Source organism: Notolepis coatsorum (genome assembly GCF_963971535.1).
Source record: "Notolepis coatsorum genome assembly, chromosome: 7".
Lineage (NCBI taxonomy): Eukaryota > Metazoa > Chordata > Actinopteri > Aulopiformes > Paralepididae > Notolepis > Notolepis coatsorum.
Genome location: NC_140171.1, coordinates 125,772,320 through 125,793,758, shown reverse-complemented (window position 1 = coordinate 125,793,758; position 21,439 = coordinate 125,772,320). Strand labels below are relative to the sequence as shown.

The 21,439-nt window shown below is 46.6% G+C and overlaps 1 protein-coding gene across 1 annotated transcript in view; it reads left to right on the top strand.

The window, feature by feature from the left end:
* Window positions 1-5,740: 5,740 nt before the first annotated feature.
* slc44a2 (solute carrier family 44 member 2 (CTL2 blood group)) overlaps window positions 5,741-21,439 on the top strand; it is a 64,246-nt gene continuing 48,547 nt past the window's right edge. Inside the window, exon 1 of the mRNA XM_084317908.1 lies at window positions 5,741-5,904. Within this exon, the coding sequence (XP_084174034.1) occupies window positions 5,868-5,904 (37 nt within the window). The 5' untranslated portion in view covers window positions 5,741-5,867. The remainder of the gene's footprint in view (window positions 5,905-21,439) is intronic.

Genomic DNA, 21,439 nt, shown 5'->3' with positions numbered 1-21,439 from the left:
CAGATCACGCATCCATTTTCCTTACACCAAAGTACAGACAAAGAATTAAAAGTACTCCCGTAGTCTCGCGAGAGGTGCAGAAATGGGATGTGACGTCAGAGGATACGATCCGGTCAGTGTTCCACAACACAGACTGGATTGTATTCCGCGACACAGATAACATTAATGCCTACACGGAGACAGTGCTGGACTATGTCTGTACTAGGGTGAAAGAAACAATCCCCACTACCAAAATGAAAGTTTACCCAAATCAAAAACCCTGGGTAGACAAATCCGTCCGTGAAGCTCTGAGAGAGCGCACCAAAGCATACAATGACGGCCTAGTGGCAGGCAACATGAATGACCACAAGGTGGCGCAACACAACGTAAGGAGGACAGTGTCAGAGGCCAAACGGCGCTACAGGGATAAAATTGAACTCCAGTTTGAACAAGCTGACTCTAGAGCTATGTGGCAGGGGCTCAAAACGATGACAGACTACAAAGGCGCCTCCCTCAAACTGAACAATGACATCTCCTTAGCAAACGACCTCAATACCTTCTATGCGAGGTTTGATGCTGGTAATAACAACACCAGCTCACAAGCCTCGGCAATGGGGGGGGGGGGGGTCGGCTGCTGATGGAGGCGCAGTGTTCAGGGTAACAGAGCATGAGGTGAGGCGGACCTTTAAAAAAGTGAATATCAGGAAGGCAGCAGGTCCGGACGGCATCCCCGGCCGCGTCCTAAAAGTCTGTGCCGACCAACTGGCCCCAGTATTCACTGACATATTTAACCTGTCCTTAGAACAGGCTGTCATCCCCACCTGCCTGAAGAAGTCCACTATTATCCCTGTACCCAAAAAATCCAAGCCTGCTTGCCTCAACGACTACCGCCCTGTAGCTCTCACCTCCATAGCCATGAAGTGCTTTGAGAAGCTAGTAAAGGGCTACATCTGCTCCTCCCTCCCCATCAACATGGACCCCCTGCAATTTGCATACCGCCCCAACAGGTCCACGGAGGACGCCATATCCCATGTGCTGCACACAGCAGCATCACACCTGGACAAGAGGCAGGGGAACTATGTGAGAATGCTATTCATCGACTACAGCTCGGCATTCAATACCATAGTCCCCTCCATACTCATAGCCAAGCTCAGGGACCTGGGCTTGGGCTATGACCTCTGCCAGTGGGTCTTGGACTTCCTGACTGGCAGACCCCAGGTGGTGAGAGCAGGCAACTGCACCTCCTCATCCATCACCCTCAACATAGGGGCCCCCCAGGGCTGTGTTCTGAGCCCCCTCCTCTACTCCCTGTACACACACGACTGTGTGGCTCAGCGGAGTAGCAATACAATCGTCAAATTTGCTGACGACACAGTGGTGGTGGGCCTGATCTCTGCCAACGACGAGAGGGCCTACCTGGAAGAGGTCAAGGTCCTGGCGGGATGGTGCCAGGAAAACAGCCTCTCCCTGAACGTCAGCAAAACAAAGGAGATGATTGTGGACTTCAGGAGGTCGGGGGTCAAGGACTACAGCCCCCTCAGCATCGACGGGGCACCGGTTGAGAGAGTCAACAGCTTCAAGTACCTCGGAGCCCACATATCCGAGGACTTGAAATGGACCATACACATTAACAGTGTGGTGAAGAAGGCACGACAACGCCTCTACTTCCTCAGGCGCCTAAGGAAGTTCCAAGTCAGCCAGAAGATCCTTAAGAACTTCTACTCATGTACAATAGAGAGCATCTTGACCGGCAACATCACCTCCTGGTTTGGGAATAGCACTGCAAAAGACCAAAGCAGACTACAAAGAGTGACACGTTCAGCCGAACGCACAATTGGAGGGGGGCTCCCCACTCTCCAGAACATTTACAACAAGCGTTGCAAGGGGAAGGCTAAGAGAATTATTAAGGACTCGAGCCACCCGAACAACTGCCTCTTTGAACTGCTGCCGTCAGGCAAGCGACACAGGAGTCTCAAGGCGAGCACAGAAAGACTCAGAAGTAGCTTCTATCCCCAGGCCATCAGGCTGCTAAACGAACAATGAATGAACACTACACAACAACAACCACCAAACACACATAGCACACACATCCACACGCACACACTCACTTTAAACAAACACACCGTAGCACCCACTACACACACTTTATAGCACACACTCACTTTAAACAAACACACTGTAGCACCCACTCCCCACACTTTATATTTATGGATGAAGGATTGCACTACAACTCGTACACCTTACTGTAAATTGTACCTAAAATTGTACCTCATCCCATTTCTGCTTTGCACTAGATAGTACTGTACATTAGTACACTGCATAGTATTGTGTATTGTATATTATATGGTAACTCAGAATATTGTACATATGTCTATACCGAACAACTGTGACCTCATTCTTCTTCTAAATTCATGCTATATTATGTTATTATGTTATTTGATACTATCTTGTCTAGCACAGTCTCTGGAGCGTAACAGTAAGAAGCATTTTGTATGAAAGTATTCTGTACTTCTGTATGACAACTATTAAAGAACTTGAACTTGAACTTGAGCTAGTTATCATATAATATCGTTATATTTCTACTGGTGAAGCAGGGCGCATAGCCCTGATAGATGTACCCCCTGAGGTCCCCTTCACGACCATCAAAAACACGGGGGGTCCAAGTCCCCACATTCGTCCTAACGAGGAGCGGAGGGTAGGACTCCGACCATGCGTAATGGGACGCAGTTACCCCAAAACGGGCAGGTAAGACCTTGTCAGGCCTTTAATGTGCGGCACCACCTGCGGCCCACGGCAACATAAGGGTTGATGGATGGGAAGCCCGGGCATAGCATGTCAGGCTTGCCACATGGGTCCTCCTTAAAAAAGTGCCCCACCATGTCATCGGGAGCCATTACCCTAGGGAAGATGAACTGCATGTTCCTCTGCTGTCTCTCTTCCTCTAGGGCAATGTCTCGTTGCGGTAGCAGCCCTGACGCCTCCATCGAGGAAATAGAGAGGGGGCCTCCCATTCCTCCAAATGGGGACCCGCCAAAGACACTTAATGGGTTGTCCCCCAGGTCTTGGAGAGGATTCACGGGAGGTTCGAAGGCCTCCGGTCCCACGTAATCGAGCTCCACCGACTGTCCGCTTTGCCCACTCACGGATCTTGGCCCCTCTTCCTGGAAGTGCCGGGTCTGTGAGGAAAGCTTCCGCCGCAGGTCGTCCACCATCAGTGAAGAAGAGGCCTGCCCGCCTCCACGACGCCGCTGGGGCCGGGGATCTCCATTGCGTCCTCTTCTTCATCCTCCGGGCTTTGGCTGAAATCCAATGGCCGCAAAGGCTCCGCCGCCCAAAACCGCCGGTCAAGGGGGACCCTGATGTGGCGACCTAACGCATAAAGCATCCTGGGAGTCCTGAATAGGACCTCCCCGCTGGTGGCTGTCCTGCCATAATTGATCATTAAACTCTAACGTTTCAGAACTGCAGTTGGCCTGTGAGCAAGACTTTTCGTTTGAAAATGAGGAAGGGGGAACTGATCACGCCACCTGGGCTATATGGTGGCCGGAGGTGGGCGTGGTAAGGTAGATGTAAAGGTACATGTGAAGAGTTTTCCAAATAGGCGCGCATGCGCAGAGGACATCCCATAAGGAAGGGCGAAGCAAGACGCGAGCCACTAGAAATATAACCAATACAACAAATAGAGCTGTCCAGGATATTCATTATCACACATCACTGAAATAATTTACTTAATTTTCAATATTATTAAAAATACGTTTCTTAAAATAACATTTAGTCAAATTTGTCAAAAATGCGAATTTGAATGACTAAACTATTGTGTGGTCCTGTGTGGTCCTGTGTGATCAGGACATAATCTCACACTTTGTTTAACAGTTATTGAGAGTTAATGAGTTTGAATAATGGTCACCAGTGATGTCATCAGAGGACAGAGGACACTGAGTCTTTGTGTTGTGCTAATTACAGCTAAATTAAATTATAAGAGAATGGAAAATAGAAATAAATAAATAAATAGGGATTGCTATTTTTTTCATCTACAATGATTTCATTGAGCTGGAATTAACACAACACACTGATTCAGAGTCCTCTAATGACATCATGGTATATTCAAACTCATTATATTAAAGATATTCAAACTCATTATAGGCCAAATTAGACTTCTGCGTGGGCTGTTATCTCATACACGTTGTCGGCATCGCCCGATGCCTGCAGTTCCATTTTTGTCCAGCTTTGGACACTAGCGAAGCTACCCTTGGCCAAGCATTGCTGTACATTTGAACTCCTAGTACATTTGGCTTTACTCTCAATAACTGTCAACTGTCAACTAAATGAATGTGTGCAAAACAGTTTAGAGCCTTAATTATGTGCAAAATAAATCGCCTGGTTTTCCATTCAAGTACCCCAAAGTGAGTGACATCGACAGACCTATTTTGTATGTGTCAACAAATTCTAATTAAATGTTTACACATGATTCTCCCAAGAAACACAAAGACCCAGGAGACACATGGCCTAACACAAACTGTTTTGTTATTTATTTGCACATAACACAAGGTTAAGACAGACTATATTAGCATATATAATACCCATACAGAATTGTGTCATATTATATTAGTATGTATTTCATCCCCATTCTCACTATTTATTTTATTAATAGGTCAAATAACAATAACAACAATAACATTTTCACATTACCACCACTGATTGTTTGTTCTTCGTTGAAGATGATGTGTAATAAATGTAGTCGTTTGTTTTGGCTTCAAGTATTTAATTGACATGGAGGCAGATATTTAATTCACATGGAGGCAGAGGATTTTATCTACCTCCAATTAAACATTTGAAGACGAAACATTTTCCATAGCCATTATTGTTTCATGTGGATATTTCCTGCTAGTGCTACGCACAGTCTGGATTAGTTGGTATTCCTGCAATTTCTGAAAAACCAAAACACTGATACAACTTTACTTTTTGGATTGATTGAAATTACTATGCTTTATTTTAATGTTTTATCTTGCACATTCTCACATATACCAAAACACCAGTTTGCACACATTTATTTAGTTTTTTTTACTGAGAGCTAATGAGTTTGAATGAGTTTAATGAGTTTAATGAGTTTGAATTATGTCCTGCAGTATGGTGTCTGTCAGCTGAGGACACCGAATCCTTGTGTTGTGTGTCCCTGTAATTTACAAGGACTCATAGTCCTCTGAAGGCATCACTGCTGGGGGACATATTCAATCAAACCCATCAACTCAGCCAAATTGAAATTAATTTGATTAGAGTTTTTGGATATGTGTGAGATGATCACACAGTCACACTGCTATGCAGAGCTGTCTCTACACTCGCCTGTACGTCACAGCCTGCACAGTGGGTCGTCGTCCAACTCTCTACGTAGGAGAGATACGATTATGCAAAAAAAGTTTACCAAAAAAACGTAGTGTGTGTGTGTGAGTGTTTGTGTGTGTGAGTGTGTGTGTGGGGGCGGGGACAAAACGCAATAATTGTAGCCCTTTAACCCATTGAACTTCGGGTAGATAAAAATAAAGCATATAATTTACAACCATCACAATGGCTCTATTCATTAACAACAAGACATACATACACAAACACGCTATTCGCATTCCTTTGAAGTATAGCGGCAACAGAGGAATGGTTTTGGCCCCGCCTGCGCGCATTATAATACGCCAAGAACGTTGTCAGTTACGGGGTTTCTTTTCTTATTGGCTCATTCGCCTCCCTCTCGTATAATGAAATGCATCATTGTATGCCACACATTGACCGCGAATGGGGAGTCTGTGACTGTTATTGATGTCTTTTTCTTCGACATTTCCATGGTAACTGTCCAGGCGAATATTTGATCGGCAGCAGTGTGAATCCAGAGTACGTCTGTTAGAATGGAAATGGAGGAGAAAACCCAGGACCCTAAATTTGGTAAGACAATAGCATTTTTCTTGCATTGCTTTTCGCTTGCTCCTTTTATTATTTAATTTTTTCCAAATGGGGAAGGAAGACATGGAAACAATGACAGTAGGGGTGTATGGGTGTGGACCGCATGGGTCCCTCCCAGCTTGTAACGTTAGATATGTAGCGGCATCCCCTAAACCCGGTTTGCATTTGGAAGTAACTGTAGCTTTATTTCTAATACTGGACAATATGCATGCAAACGAGCCCAATCAATTTCATTCGAAAACACGCAATGGATGGAGGCAGCAGGCAGGCGAGAAGACTTGGATGCTGCTCAATGATGACCAGACGATAACTGTCTGGACCTATTGCCAGAGACTATAGCTTTGTTTCTGCTGCAAACCAGGTGTCTTCACTCTTCAGACGAAGCCGAAAAAACAGCTAGTCCAGCCTTGAGTTGTTGGCTAACATTACATTATCAGCTGCTACAGCACAGTATACGATTCTGGCCAACAGCTTCAAGTAGCCTATAATAGATCATCCACATTCAAATACATGAGGCCTTTCTACAGTTGAATACATGTTCATGTTCAAAACATCAGGTTATGTGGCCTATAGCATAATTGTAGCGTAATATCAAAGACAAAAACTGACTAGGCTTACATAAACAGAATGTTTTTTCCCCCTGATTGCTAGGGTGTTTCTAGGTGGTTGCTAGGGTGTTATAGCTGGTTGCTAGGGTGTTTCTAGGTGGTTGCTAGGGTGTTTCTAGGTGGTTGCTAGGGTGTTATAGGTGGTTGCTAAGGTGTTTCTAGCTGGTTGCTAGGGTGTTTCTAGGTGGTTGCTAGGGTGTTATAGGTGGTTGCTAGGGTGTTATAGCTGGTTGCTAGGGTGTTTCTAAGTGGTTGCTAGGGTGTTTTAGGAGGTTGCTAGGTTGTTATAGGTTGTTGCTAGGGTGTTTCTAGGTGGTTGCTAGGGTGTTACTAGGTGGTTGCTAGTGTAGCAGGGTGGATTATCCCTGCTTTATGGGAGTGGTTGTACACGGCTACCTGGTAGCGGGATGCAGCAGAGCTGAGTCTAGCTGGATCCCCGACTGTAGGCCAGGAATGTCGAAGTGGAGGTCGAGCAGCAGGAGCGGATGGGGCCTAGGATTCACTGACCTAGGGATGGTACTCTGGTCCTTCTTGCCCTCCAGGGCGATCAGCAGTAGCTCCCCACACACCCCCACTTCCCCCAATACTTCCTGAGCCCTCCCACACCTGATGGCAGTAAGATGGATGATGTTTTCGCTCCCCAAAGCAGTACCCTTCCTTAATGACCTGTAGAGACCTTTAACAATGAACTATAGGCAGGGGTGGGGAAAGGGTTAAATAATAATGGGCATTACCCGGGCAGAAAAGGGTTAAGACAACAGACTCAGTAACAGACACACACACAGTGCTCCCATTCAGTGTTCTTTAGTGAAGTCTGATTCAAGTTACAATTAATTACAGTCTGATTCAAGTTATTTACGCCCTGGGCACCTAGTGCTCTCGCTCTGTAACACAGACTAAAGTGCTTCCCACACTGGGCTAGACACAGTAACAACACCTTCCCTTTAAGGGTTTATATATACTGTTCCGCTACTCCGCAGGTGGGGAGAGAGGGGAGGAAGAGGGGGAGGGATAAAGGGGTTACAGAATGGGAATTTTATAAAAGAACACGTTATTATCACACTCAAAAGAAATTAACAGTGGGCCCACATTTATCAAATAAAGTCCTATCTAAAGCCGGCTTGAAATGGTTGGGGCGCCCCTATACACTGCTCTCCAGCGTTCGTTCAAAGCACCGTTTATCTTCACTCTTACAGAGCCTGCGCCACACAGTGGACTGTCTACCGACCACGTTTCAACACTCAGAGCACCGCTTGAAACGGAGGGCTAGGGCCTCCACGGGTTGCGTTTGATAGAGCTGGCGGACACTATGGCGTTGTAACTCCGATTAAAGAATCACACAGAGGCGTGCTGCAGGTATTGGTTGTATTTGGGAACAGAAAGGTGTGTGTGGTAGTCTACAAGGGAATACAATACAGTATACATTAGTAAACACAAAGGAATACAATACAGTATACATTAGTAAACACAGTAGTGGCGCACATAAACATAATGTCATAAACATGTGGTCTATAGCTGCAATAATATTCATTAGCAATACAGTGCAACTAGTAGCCAAGACATTCACTTAACCGGAGTTATTAGATATGACCTACATAGCCTATGCAGGGGGATTACTCATGCAGTGCATGTAAACAATATATAGGTAGGCGGACTGTAAACCGGGTGTAAAGATACATTCTATTCACTAGAAGTAGTGAGTGAGTTATATAGCCTAGGCTAGCTCACGTGCGGCTAAGCTAACCACGCAGCATCACTAGCAGGCAGCATATCATAGCAGGGGGAACCTAGGTTGGCTAACGTGTAGCTAAGCTAACGGCGCAGTGTTTCAATAACAGAGGGAACAACGTCAACAGGAATAGAACAATGTGAACATACTGTAAAGGTAGAGTAAGCTGAAGGGATGAATTAGGCAGGACTAAACATAGGTACCGTACTCACGTGTCATTTACGCACACGTTCCTCAAAGGGAAAGATCTTACTGCTGCAACAGCCGCACCGTCGGGCAGCAGCACAGAGAACAGCGTGTGCACACGTTCCGACGGAGAAACTCTTAAAGGGCCAGTAACGTTATCAGAAGACTAGAGTGCAACACTAGCACATCACGCTGAACGAATACACTGGCATAAATCAATTACCCTTTCCTGTCAACAACGACATATTAAAGAGCTATTACAGAACAAAGTAGTCTTATTAACATGGCTTTCCTACACAGCCGCACCCAAAAGTCTACTTAGACCTTTTGAACTAAACAGGAAAGTCTCAGGGGTCCTCTGTATCCGGGAGACTCGGGAGCTGCACCGGCCGGGACACAGGGCGCAGGTATGTTCTGTCCTTCACCTGGACAGCTGCGGTGCGGATGCGCCCGTCAGTTCCAGGGTTCGTCTGAGTGACCTTATAATAATAATAATAATTTAGGACCTGCTCCGAGGTCATCAATCGGCACACATGCGATGCATGCATGCAATTCGTATCTGCGATTAACCCATCCCGTCGTCCTTCCCCCCCAAAGGCAGCCGGGAGCAGACAGGCGTCAACGTGAGCCGCGCCAGGGGACCAATCCAAGTGCTCCTGTCCGTCTTCGTCAAGGACGCCACAGCGCTAGCGATCTATTGTTGTGCATGTTTTTCCATTGGGTTTATCTTATCGGGGGGGGAAACCCTTGCGAGCACGGGGAGAACATGCAAACTCCACACAGAAAGGCCTGTGAGATACCCCACCTGGGTAACTGGCATCATGGAAACCTGGTCCCCAAGCGGGAATCGAACCCTGGACCTTCTTGCTGTGAGGCGACAGTGTTAACCACTACACCACCGTGCACACCAGAGTGCCCGAGGAAGCCGCGGGTCAACGATGAGGGCCACCTGGCCGAGTGACTGTTTCTTGCCGTCCTTCCTCCGCTTCTGCTTCTCCGGGGCCCTATCTTGGTGTGAAATGGCCCAAAACAGTCTACTCTGGTGGAATAGAATGGGGGCTTGTAGAGACGCAGGCGACAGGGCGGAAGGGCGGCCATTTTAGGCGTGTCGGGCTTTGCTCGGCGCAGATGACGTTCTCGGCAGGTGTGCTGATGCTTGCGGATTGCTTCTCTTCCACATAGAACCCAGAATCGGGATTTAAGATCAACGAATACCCTCTCAGGCCCGGGGTGGAGAAGAGTTTGATCATAATCTTGGATGATCAGCTTTGTCAGGGGGTGATGTGGATCCAAGACGATTGGGTGAATGTCATCCATCTCCAAGTTCTCGGCCCTGTGCAGCCTACCGCCTACTCTGAGGAGACATGTAGCCTTGTCATACTCCGGAGATAGAGAGCTCAAACGACTGTCTGGGGGAAGAGGTCGGTCAGACTTGAGGGCCTTGATCTCCTCTGGGAGTGAGTCCAGTTGGGCTCGTTTAAGGAGGACCTTCTCAGCGTTGAGGAAGTCCGCTGCTTCATAAGGCTGATCGGTGGTCTGGGCATCAGCCGCACCGTGAAGGGACCTGACTGTTGCTTGGACGAGATCTTTCCGTGAAGAGAGGTCTTCAACGGCAGGGAGCGGAGGACTGGGAGAGTTCCTAGGTTGAGTTAGTCGAGTACTGGGTTGAGTACTGGGCTGAGTACTAGGTTGAGTATTAGGTTGAGTACTAGGTTGGGTACTGAGTTGAGTACTAGGTTGGGTACTGAGTTGAGTACTAGGTTGGGTACTGAGTTGAGTACTAGGTTGGGTATTGAGTTGAGTACTAGGTTGGGTACTGAGTTGAGTACTAGGTTGGGTACTGAGTTGAGTACTGGGTTGAGTACTGGGTTGGGTACTGAGTTGAGTACTAGGTTGGGTACTGAGTTGAGTACTAGGTTGGGTACTGAGTTGAGTACTAGGTTGGGTGGGTACTGAGTTGAGTACTGGGTTGAGTACTGGGTTGAGTACTAGGGATGGTCGCACCATAGGTAGGACTCTGGGTACTGTGAGTAGCTACAGGGGGCCCTGTGTGAGATTGTAGGTTGCTCAATTGAACCAGGCATGTTGGGAGCTGGGTTGGCGACACAGGGGGAGCAGCAGGGCGAGGCGTCGCCTGTGCTGGATGGTGTATCACTGGAGTGATGGCGGCTGGATTAGCCGGCGGGGGATGCACGTTCTGTGGTACGGTAGGAAGGGCTAGAGGCACAGGTGCCACTACGTGGTGCTGTTGTCCAGGTGGTGAATAGGTCGGCTCAGATGCTGCTGCACGCACAAGAGCCCTCATCTTTGACTCTTGAAGAAGTGAGGTGACCAGTTTGGCTACTTGAAGTTCCTTCTCCTTCTTCTTAAGCCGCTTCTGCCTGTCCAGGCGTTTAACAATAGCTTCCCGTGCACATTGTGCTTCCTGCTGTAGGCGTTGTAAGCGTTGGCACTCGCGTTGTAAGCGTTGGCGCTCCAGGTCGGCGTTGCCGTCTTCTTGTACCTGGCGCTGTAGCTCCTCAAGCTCCAGGGAGTGGATGTGCTCCTGAAGGATAGCTTCCTGGACTGGTGAGAGAGCATGTGGTCGGTGTACACTCCCAGAGGAACGATGGGAGCCAACACCTGACCTTATGGTGGGTCTAGGAATTGACTGATCCGAGTACTGACTGATCCGAGTACTGACTGGTCCGAGTACTGACTGATCCGAGTACTGACTGATCCGAGTACTGACTGATCCGAGTACTGACTGATCCGAGTACTGACTGATCTGAGTACTGAGTTCAGGTTCATATCCCACTTCGAGGTCACGTAGGTGGCTTGATAGGTGGCGCTCTCTCTGCGGGTGAGCGGTGGTCTCTGTGGTGTCCTGGTCTGCCATAGCGTCTTGGAGGAGCTCTATCCGGCTTCGAAGGACCATGAAACGGAGGGCTAGGGCCTCCACGGGTTGCGTTTGATAGAGCTGGCGGACACTATGGCGTTGTAACTCCGATTAAAGAATCACACAGAGGCGTGCTGCAGGTATTGGTTGTATTTGGGAACAGAAAGGTGTGTGTGGTAGTCTACAAGGGAATACAATACAGTATACATTAGTAAACACAAAGGAATACAATACAGTATACATTAGTAAACACAGTAGTGGCGCACATAAACATAATGTCATAAACATGTGGTCTATAGCTGCAATAATATTCATTAGCAATACAGTGCAACTAGTAGCCAAGACATTCACTTAACCGGAGTTATTAGATATGACCTACATAGCCTATGCAGGGGGATTACTCATGCAGTGCATGTAAACAATATATAGGTAGGCGGACTGTAAACCGGGTGTAAAGATACATTCTATTCACTAGAAGTAGTGAGTGAGTTATATAGCCTAGGCTAGCTCACGTGCGGCTAAGCTAACCACGCAGCATCACTAGCAGGCAGCATATCATAGCAGGGGGAACCTAGGTTGGCTAACGTGTAGCTAAGCTAACGGCGCAGTGTTTCAATAACAGAGGGAACAACGTCAACAGGAATAGAACAATGTGAACATACTGTAAAGGTAGAGTAAGCTGAAGGGATGAATTAGGCAGGACTAAACATAGGTACCGTACTCACGTGTCATTTACGCACACATTCCTCAAAGGGAAAGATCTTACTGCTGCAACAGCCGCACCGTCGGGCAGCAGCACAGAGAACAGCTTGTGCACACGTTCCAACGGAGAAACTCTTAAAGGGCCAGTAACGTTATCAGAAGACTAGAGTGCAACACTAGCACATCACGCTGAACGAATACACTGGCATAAATCAATTACCCTTTCCTGTCAACGACGACATATTAAAGGGCTATTACAGAACAAAGTAGTCTTATTAACATGGCTTTCCTACACCGCTGATACTTATCCAAGATGACGGGCCCAACCTCAGCACCACTAGTCCGGATGCTAAGATGGCCGACGGAGATCCCGCGATAACAGCCAGCGGGGCGGAGTAGACGCTGGGGCAGGTGATGCTGGGCAACGGCTTGGAGAGGCTGGAGAAGCGTGCAGTGTAGTGGCGTCCTCTGCTGGGCTGAAGAGGTGGGCCGGCACGCGTGCTAAACTGTGGTACTCGCCTAAACACAGCTAAACTGTGGGTCGTGTTGAACCCTCCTGCTATGACGCCTATACACAGCTAACGCAAGGTGGCCAATGTCTACCACCTGGTCTTCGGCGATGCTCGCCTGTTGATTCCTTCACAGTGTCTCTGGCACATGAACCAAACGCTAAGCTACCGCAGATATTTCTAGGATAACCCGTTGTGGAACTGAGTTTATCTGGCGCATTAATCAAACGCTCAACTACCGCATGGATTTCTAGGATAACCCGTTTTGTAGCTGAGTCTGTTCCTCGCATGCTGACTCGCTAGTGCTCCCGTTGTAGACGTCCTTCCTCCTCCGTGTAGAACACCAAAGAGGAAGCCCCTCCCCGCTGCACCGTGCGATGAACCATTTCTTCTTCTCCTGATGTCCTTCCTGCCCAGCGACCACCACCGCCCCCTGCCGGCACCTGTATCCTGTCTCGCTATGAGACGTCAATGTTTTGGATAAGGAGAATCAGAGAGCAGCAAGTTAACAGTCAATGTCGGGGTAGGAATGATCAAAGAGAACCGCACGTTAAGTGTCCATGTCCGGGAGGCGTCTATGCCTTCTACAACGCTGTTCGGTTTCCGGGTTCCTCTGATTGGCCACTAAGCCCACATGACCCTACGCTAGCACTTCAATGACAGAGCTCTCATATTTGCGAATGCATAAACTATATCTTAAATTATGGCTATGTGTCTAATATGGCCGTCGCTTATCAATGACTTGTTTTGTTTACATCAGGGTGAACGCTGTTGCTTTCGCAAATATGAGAGCTCTGTCAATTGATAAGCGACGGCCATATTAGACACATAGCCATAATTTAAGATATAGTTTATGCATTCGCAAATATGAGAGCTCTGTCATTGAAGTGGGTGGTGGCGCGCAACAGCGTTCACCCTGATGTAAACAAAACAAGTCATTGATAAGCGACGGCCATATTAGACACATAGCCATAATTTAAGATATAGTTTATGCATTCGCAAATATGAGAGCTCTGTCATTGAAGTGGGTGGTGGCAGCGTAACAGCGTTCACCCTGATGTAAAGTAGCGATTTTTTATTGGTTTGTCATGACAAACCAATTACATAATCCAACATATGTGTAAAGAAACAACATATTCCAGTTAACGGTATATTTTTTTAATGATTCATTACGGTATAAATTAGGTTAACTGGAGCTGCGTATTGCTGGCTCTCATATTTGCGAATGCAACAGCGTTCACCCTGATGTAAACAAAACAAGTCATTGATAAGCGACGGCCATATTAGACACATAGCCATAATTTAAGATATAGTTTATGCATTCGCAAATATGAGAGCTCTGTCATTGAAGGCGCTTGTCGCGGCTCATGCGCATGCGCGGGCGTACGAGATAACTGGCGGCGATAAGGGGGGCGTGCTAGCGTAGGGTCACGTGGGCTTAGTGGCCAATCAGAGGAACCCGGAAACCGAACAGCGTTGTAGAAGGCATAGACGCGCCCGGGAGGGATGATCAAGAGCGGTCAACTGGTTACAACGTCCTCATGACTACAGGGAATGCAAAAGATTAACGTTAGACACCCTGAATAATAGCCAGACATATAATAGCCAGACATAGGTGGTTACACTAGGGTGTTATAGGTGGTTGCTAGGGTGTTATAATAATAATAATAATTCATTTATTTTGTATAGCGCTTTTCAAAGACCCAAAGTCGCTGACAATAGGCAAAAAATAAACAAAGAAAACAAAGAAACATAGAACCACAGGGAAACGGAGAACAAATAAGAATACACAGGAACATAAAACCATGAGTAACGGATAACAAATACGGGAGTGAGTAGGGGAGACAGTCGGGAAGAGAGTAAGGGAAAACCAAGGGGGGTGGGGGGGGGGCAGGAGAGGAGAGAACGTAGGGCAGGGGGAAAGGTGGTGGGTTGGAGGAGGGTGGTTATGGGTTAAGGTTGAATGCTAGGGAGAACAGGTAGGTGCTAGGTGGTTGCTAGGGTGTTATAGCTGGTTGCTAGGGTGTTTCTATGTGGTTGCTAGGGTGTTATAGGTGGTTGCTAGGGTGTTATAGCTGGTTGCTAGGGTGTTTCTAGGTGGTTGCTAGGGTGTTATAGCTGGTTGCTAGGGTGTTATAGGTGGTTGCTAGGGTGTTATAGGTGGTTGCTAGGGTGTTTCTAGCTGGTTGCTAGGGTGTTTCTAGGTGGTTGCTAGGGTGTTATAGGTGGTTGCTAGGGTGTTTCTAGGTGGTTGCTAGGGTATTTCTAGTTGGTTGCTAGGGTGTTCTATGTGGTTGCTAGGGTGTTATAGGTGGTTGCTAGGGTGTTATAGCTGGTTGCTAGGGTGTTTCTATGTGGTTGCTAGGGTGTTATAGCTGGTTGCTAGGGTGTTATAGGTGGTTGCTAGGGTGTTATAGGTGGTTGCTAGGGTGTTTCTAGCTGGTTGCTAGGGTTTTTCTAGGTGGTTGCTAGGGTGTTATAGGTGGTTGCTAGGGTGTTTCTAGGTGGTTGCTAGGGTATTTCTAGTTGGTTGCTAGGGTGTTCTATGTGGTTGCTAGGGTGTTCTATGTGGTTGCTAGGGTGTTTCTAGGTGGTTGCTAGGGTGTTATAGGTGGTTGCTAGGATGTTATAGCTGGTTGCTAAGGTGTTTCTTGGTAGTTGCTATGGTGTTATAGGTGGTTGCTAGGGTGTTTCTATGTGGTTGCTAGGGTGTTATAGCTGGTTGCTAGGGTGTTTCTATGTGGTTGCTAGGGTGTTATAGGTGGTTGCTAGGGTGTTATAGCTGGTTGCTAGGGTGTTTCTAGGTGGTTGCTAGGGTGTTATAGCTGGTTGCTAGGGTGTTATAGGTGGTTGCTAGGGTGTTATAGGTGGTTGCTAGGGTGTTTCTAGCTGGTTGCTAGGGTGTTTCTAGGTGGTTGCTAGGGTGTTATAGGTGGTTGCTAGGGTGTTTCTAGGTGGTTGCTAGGGTATTTCTAGTTGGTTGCTAGGGTGTTCTATGTGGTTGCTAGGGTGTTATAGGTGGTTGCTAGGGTGTTATAGCTGGTTGCTAGGGTGTTTCTATGTGGTTGCTAGGGTGTTATAGCTGGTTGCTAGGGTGTTATAGGTGGTTGCTAGGGTGTTATAGGTGGTTGCTAGGGTGTTTCTAGCTGGTTGCTAGGGTTTTTCTAGGTGGTTGCTAGGGTGTTATAGGTGGTTGCTAGGGTGTTTCTAGGTGGTTGCTAGGGTATTTCTAGTTGGTTGCTAGGGTGTTCTATGTGGTTGCTAGGGTGTTCTATGTGGTTGCTAGGGTGTTTCTAGGTGGTTGCTAGGGTGTTATAGGTGGTTGCTAGGATGTTATAGCTGGTTGCTAAGGTGTTTCTTGGTAGTTGCTATGGTGTTATAGGTGGTTGCTAGGGTGTTTCTATGTGGTTGCTAGGGTGTTATAGGTGGTTGCTAGGGTGTTATAGCTGGTTGCTAGGGTGTTTCTAGGTGGTTGCTAGGTTGTTATAGCTGGTTGCTAGGGTGTTTCTAGGTGGTTGCTAGGGTGTTTCTAGGCCGTTTCTAGGGTGTTATAGGTGGTTGCTTTGGTGTTATAGCTGGTTGCTAGGGTGTTTTTAGGTGGTTGCTAGGGTGTTATAGCTGGTTGCTAGGGTGTTTCTAGGTGGTTGCTAGGGTGTTATAGGTGGTTGCTAGGGTGTTATAGCTGGTTGCTAGGGTGTTTCTTGGTAGTTGCTAGGGTGTTATAGGTGGTTGCTAGGGTGTTTCTAGGTGGTTGCTACGGTATTTCTAGGTGGTTGCTAGGGTGTTCCAGGTGGTTGCTAGGGTATTTCTAGGTGGTTGCTAGGGTGTTATAGGTGGTTGCTAGGGTGTTTCTAGGTGGTTGCTAGGGTGTTATAGGTGGTTGCTAGGGTGTTATAGCTGGTTGCTAGGGTGTTTTTAGGTGGTTGCTAGGGTGTTTCTAGGTGGTTGCTAGGGTGTTATAAGTGGTTGCTAGGGTTTCTAATGTAAGTGGTATAGTTAAAGGGTTAACCCATTGTATAGAGGTCATGGCTAACATCCACCAATGAATGTAGAAGTCAGTACTGAGTTGATTGACACCTCCCTTAAGTGTCATGCACAACATGCACATGCAGGTGTCAATCAACTCAGTACACCTGCAAGCCTTAATTGAGTCAAATCCTGTGGTCAACATAGACCAATGAAAGAGGATATCCCTACTGAGTACAATGGCACAACCCGCAAGTCTCTACGACAAACGGTTAAAAAGATACAAAAAGGGGGCGCGGCCTAAGGATCAAGGGTTAATCCCCATTGGTCAACTTAGACCAATGAAAGCGGATATCCCTACTGATTATGATGTCATAATATACCATTCTAGAACATTTGTGTATCTATTCAACAATTCTCTCAGAAGATCTCATTGTGCATACTTGAAACAGTACTGATAAGTCCTGTTCAGACAGATAGACTAAACAACACATAGACTGAAGCCTGCATTTCTCAAACAAGATGCCTAAGGTCCATCCGGAAAATGAAAGTAAACGTGAGTGTCCACACCGGCTAGCTGTTCTACTTTCATACTGAATGTTAATATTGAATCACACTATTGAATACTGAATGTTAATATTGAATCAGACAATATTGAATACTGAATGAAAAAAGACTAATTTAATCAGATGAATCACTTTATTTGAGGATATTAACACTTTCCATGCCGGCGCTCGGTGCCCTAGACCTAGAACCTGCTTGAATGCCGCGACCCACTTCAATGTTAGCGTTAAAAACACACACACACACACACACACACACACACACACACACACACACACACACACACACACACACACACACACACACACACACACACACACACACACACACAAAGAACATAACAGAGATAGTTATTATTATCTAGACCCACAAGCACAATATGCTTTCTGTGCATTATGTTCAATTCATGTTCTATAACAACCACAAAAAATGCAACTCATTGCAGAATAACATGTGTGACATATGCACGCACAACTTTTCTCTCAAGGGATCAACTCACCATCCAACATGAGCCTAACTGGTGTAACCCAGTATCTGGGACTGGGCTGTTGTTCATGTGAACTGTTGAGTCATGGAGTTTCTTAACTCGTGTTTTTCTTGCCTTAATACCCCGTGTCAGTGTTACTACATGTGGGAATGTCTATAGATGGCTCAGATGAAAACCACAGTCTCCCTCGCATTTCTACTGGGGTCCAACAATACCACCAAACCAAGCTAGATCCATTCTAGAGAGTCACTTTTTTTTCTTTCACAATGTAAAATGTTACAATAGCAAGCCCACGCCCCAAATCATAAGCACAGTTAAGCGCATGTATCCTCTAGAGCTGATATTCGGAGCTCAGAATGTGGAGTGTCCTTGTTTCTTTCCTGTTACCATGTAAACGGCCTTTTACTCTGGCTGTTCCCCCTCCCCCAACACACACACACACACACACACACACACACACACACACACACACACACACACACACACACACACACACACACACACACACACACACACACACACACACACACACACACACTAAAGGTCATAAATGTAAAAAGGTCTCAATAGAATACAGACCATCAGGTTATATAACCTATAGCGTATTGTAATATCCAACACAATAATAACAAAAACAATGCCTAACGCCTGTAGAGCTTCTCCCGATCACCAATCACATTGTAGATTAATTCTAGTCTCAGTTTTCTTAGCCAACTTGTTGTCTGACACACAATACCGTTCTGTGGCTAGTTTTGTAAATGGAGTCTGTGCCTTGACCTCAACGGATCGTTAATATCGACACATCCCCAAATAATAGGAGTATCATGGATGGCCTACTGCTTTGTGTGGGTAGTCAGATCTGCCTGATATCATATTTCCCCTCTGACTAAGCCAGTGTGCCGGGAGTCTGTGGACTCAGCCAGGCAGGCAGGCAGGCAGCAGCTTGTACAGGCTCATCCTGTGTCCAGAACCGCCTGCTTTACCCGCTCAATACACTGAGTCAAGGGGGCAACCAGTCAATTCCAAGCTGGCTCTGATGCCTCACCACATACAGAGAAACTCACCTGATTGCACACACACACACACACACACACACACACACACACACACACACACACACACACACACACACACACACACACACACACACACACACACACACATACACCCCCCCCCCCCCCCCCCCCCCCAGAGTCCCAAGTGTTTCACAGTGATCCTTTGTCATTCTGTTTGGCTTTTGGCAAAATCGGACACATCGCTTGTTTGATCCAGCGGTTCTTGTAATCAGTAGTGACGGAGGCTGGATTTGGTTCTAGATAATTGTAGAATCTCAGAAAAGTAAATTTAGTTATTTTCCCCGTATCGCCACCCAGGGAGCTGTTTAGTCAACGTCTGTAGTACTTGGCGGTTTAGGCCTATTTGGCATACCGTTACGCATTGCATAGATAGTGGGGCCTGAAGTGTGGGAGACAGACAGAGAGAGAGGATAAACCAGTCTGCCGTACATAATGCTAATGATGTTTGTGCTTGTCTTTTCTAGAAACACACAAACACACCAACAAATACACACACCAGTGCCACACACAGAGTACCACAGTAGCGACTAACCTATTAAGCTAGTCGGGCAATGGTCCATCCGATAAGCCCTCTGGGCCCCATTAGTGGATCATATCAGTTATGACATCATCACTCCCCCTAACAGTGCCACTGGCAGTGAGTCAGACGTTCTAACCTAAAATGTCCCCTATTGCCAGTAACTGTAAAGCGTATGCCTATTTGTCTCATAGCTGAGCTAGCCACTACTATAGTTACCAACTATAGTAGCTCACCAATAAAACAAGGTGTAGGCTACTTTTCTCCTAGTGATATGATACCTATTGCTATTTCCTCACGGCCTTCTCAGATCTACACGTCTAAATCAAGGCAGTAAGAAGCATTACAGAATGATTAAGACCGGTGGTGTTACTAATACCAGAGGAAGTGCAGTGTCTGAACATGTTGGTTTCCCCGAGGATACTTCACTTAGGGCCCTTTCTCACTCACACATTCTGTCCGTACCGGTCGCGTACCGCCCTCATTCCGGGTCAGAGTGCGAACTCCCCCCCCCCCCTCTCCCCCCTCTAGTTTGTGTACACACTGCAGTCTTGGTTCGCTTCAGGTTCTGTTTACGGTTTGCCTTTTGAGCGTTTACGCTTGCCGTAGGCGATGATGTCACGTTCGAAAATGTAAACAGGAATGTCTTAACACGACTGCGGACTCTGGATGCTGATATAAAATGAACAAATTGCCAATAAATATGAAGTTATATTTGAACCTCTGTTGTCAAGCCTTGTCAATATAACCCACCCCATTTTATCACGAATGGATGGTGTTGTAGAGTCCGCTTTTGAGCGTTTTAACGATAGCGCTAAGCTAACGGCTAAACGCTAGTTAGCTTAGCCTTTACTAGTAACATTGCTGCATCGATTATATGCATTATATTGAATGTCATTGATCTACTGGTCGACCACGGCCGACTGGTTGGGCACCACTGGTCTAATAGAAATAAATGCATTCGAACAAGAAAGTATAGTATACAGCAATGGCTAACGGCTAACGCTAGTTAGCTAGCCTGTTCAGAAGCTAACATTATCCCATCGCTTGTGGCAATTATATTGCATGTCATTGATCTACTGGTCGACCACGGCCGACTGGTTGGGCACCACTGATCTAATAGAAATAAATGCATTCGAACAAGAAAGTATAGTATACAGCAATGGCTAACGGCTAACGCTAGTTAGCTAGCCTGTTCAGAAGCTAACATTATCCCATCGCTTGTGGCAATTATATTGCATGTCATTGATCTACTGGTCGACCACGGCCGACTGGTTGGGCACCACTGGTCTAATAGAAATAAATGCATTCGAACAATGTATAGACATAGCAATGGCAAACAAAATTGCCAGGCCTAACCGCCCCCACTAGTGCGCACCTGAGACCACCTATTTCACCGGCCCCGGTTCAGCGCCCCCGGGGACGAAACAGCGGGGGGCGGGGACGGGGGACAGCGTTCTCACTCAGACAGACACACCCTTTTCTGATGCGAGCCGGGTCTGATTCGACACAGAGCAGTGAGTGAGAAAGGGCCCTTAGGCTCTAATGGGAATGGATCCAAGTAGGGCTAGGCCATAGGAAAGAACTGATCGAAATTCATTTGACATTCATTTTCTAAGAACTTTGTTTGTTTTTGCTATCAATGATGTAGCAGAATTGTGTAGATTTAGATGGAAAAGGCGATGTTGGACCTGACACCACCATCCATGGAGAACACTCCACCAGTTCTGGCTGGTGTAGAAGTAGAGAAGAGCAGCAGGGCAAGCTGTGGTGGATCCCCTACCTCTAAATGAGGATTTGAATCCCTAAAATGTACTTTGATTCTACAGTAGGTTTAACATCCCTTGAAACCATAGGTTATATATCCAGCTCATGATCAACAGTGACATATTTCAACAATAACTGTTCAGTGGATTGCACTGTGCAACATCTCCATTATAATCTGATCAAAGTTTGTTTCGTGTTTGATATATCTGGGGAATGTTGACTGTAGGAGCCAAAGCTATATATTTAGGTTATTGTATTGTATGAATGTTTATATGTTTATTTTTATAACCTTACATTGAAACGGCATTAGGAATATTGATTGGATTTAGATAAAGTCATTGAACTGTCTTATTTGTCATTGTTATAATGGGGGTTCACCGGGTTACGTCAGTCAGACCTTCACCTGCAGTGTCCTATGAGACACACCTACTTAGGTAGTATAATGAGTAACAGCTGTGTGTTGCACTGGACCTGTATTGCTTTTGACAGCGTGAAATAAACATCACAAAAGAACATTTGGACTGGACC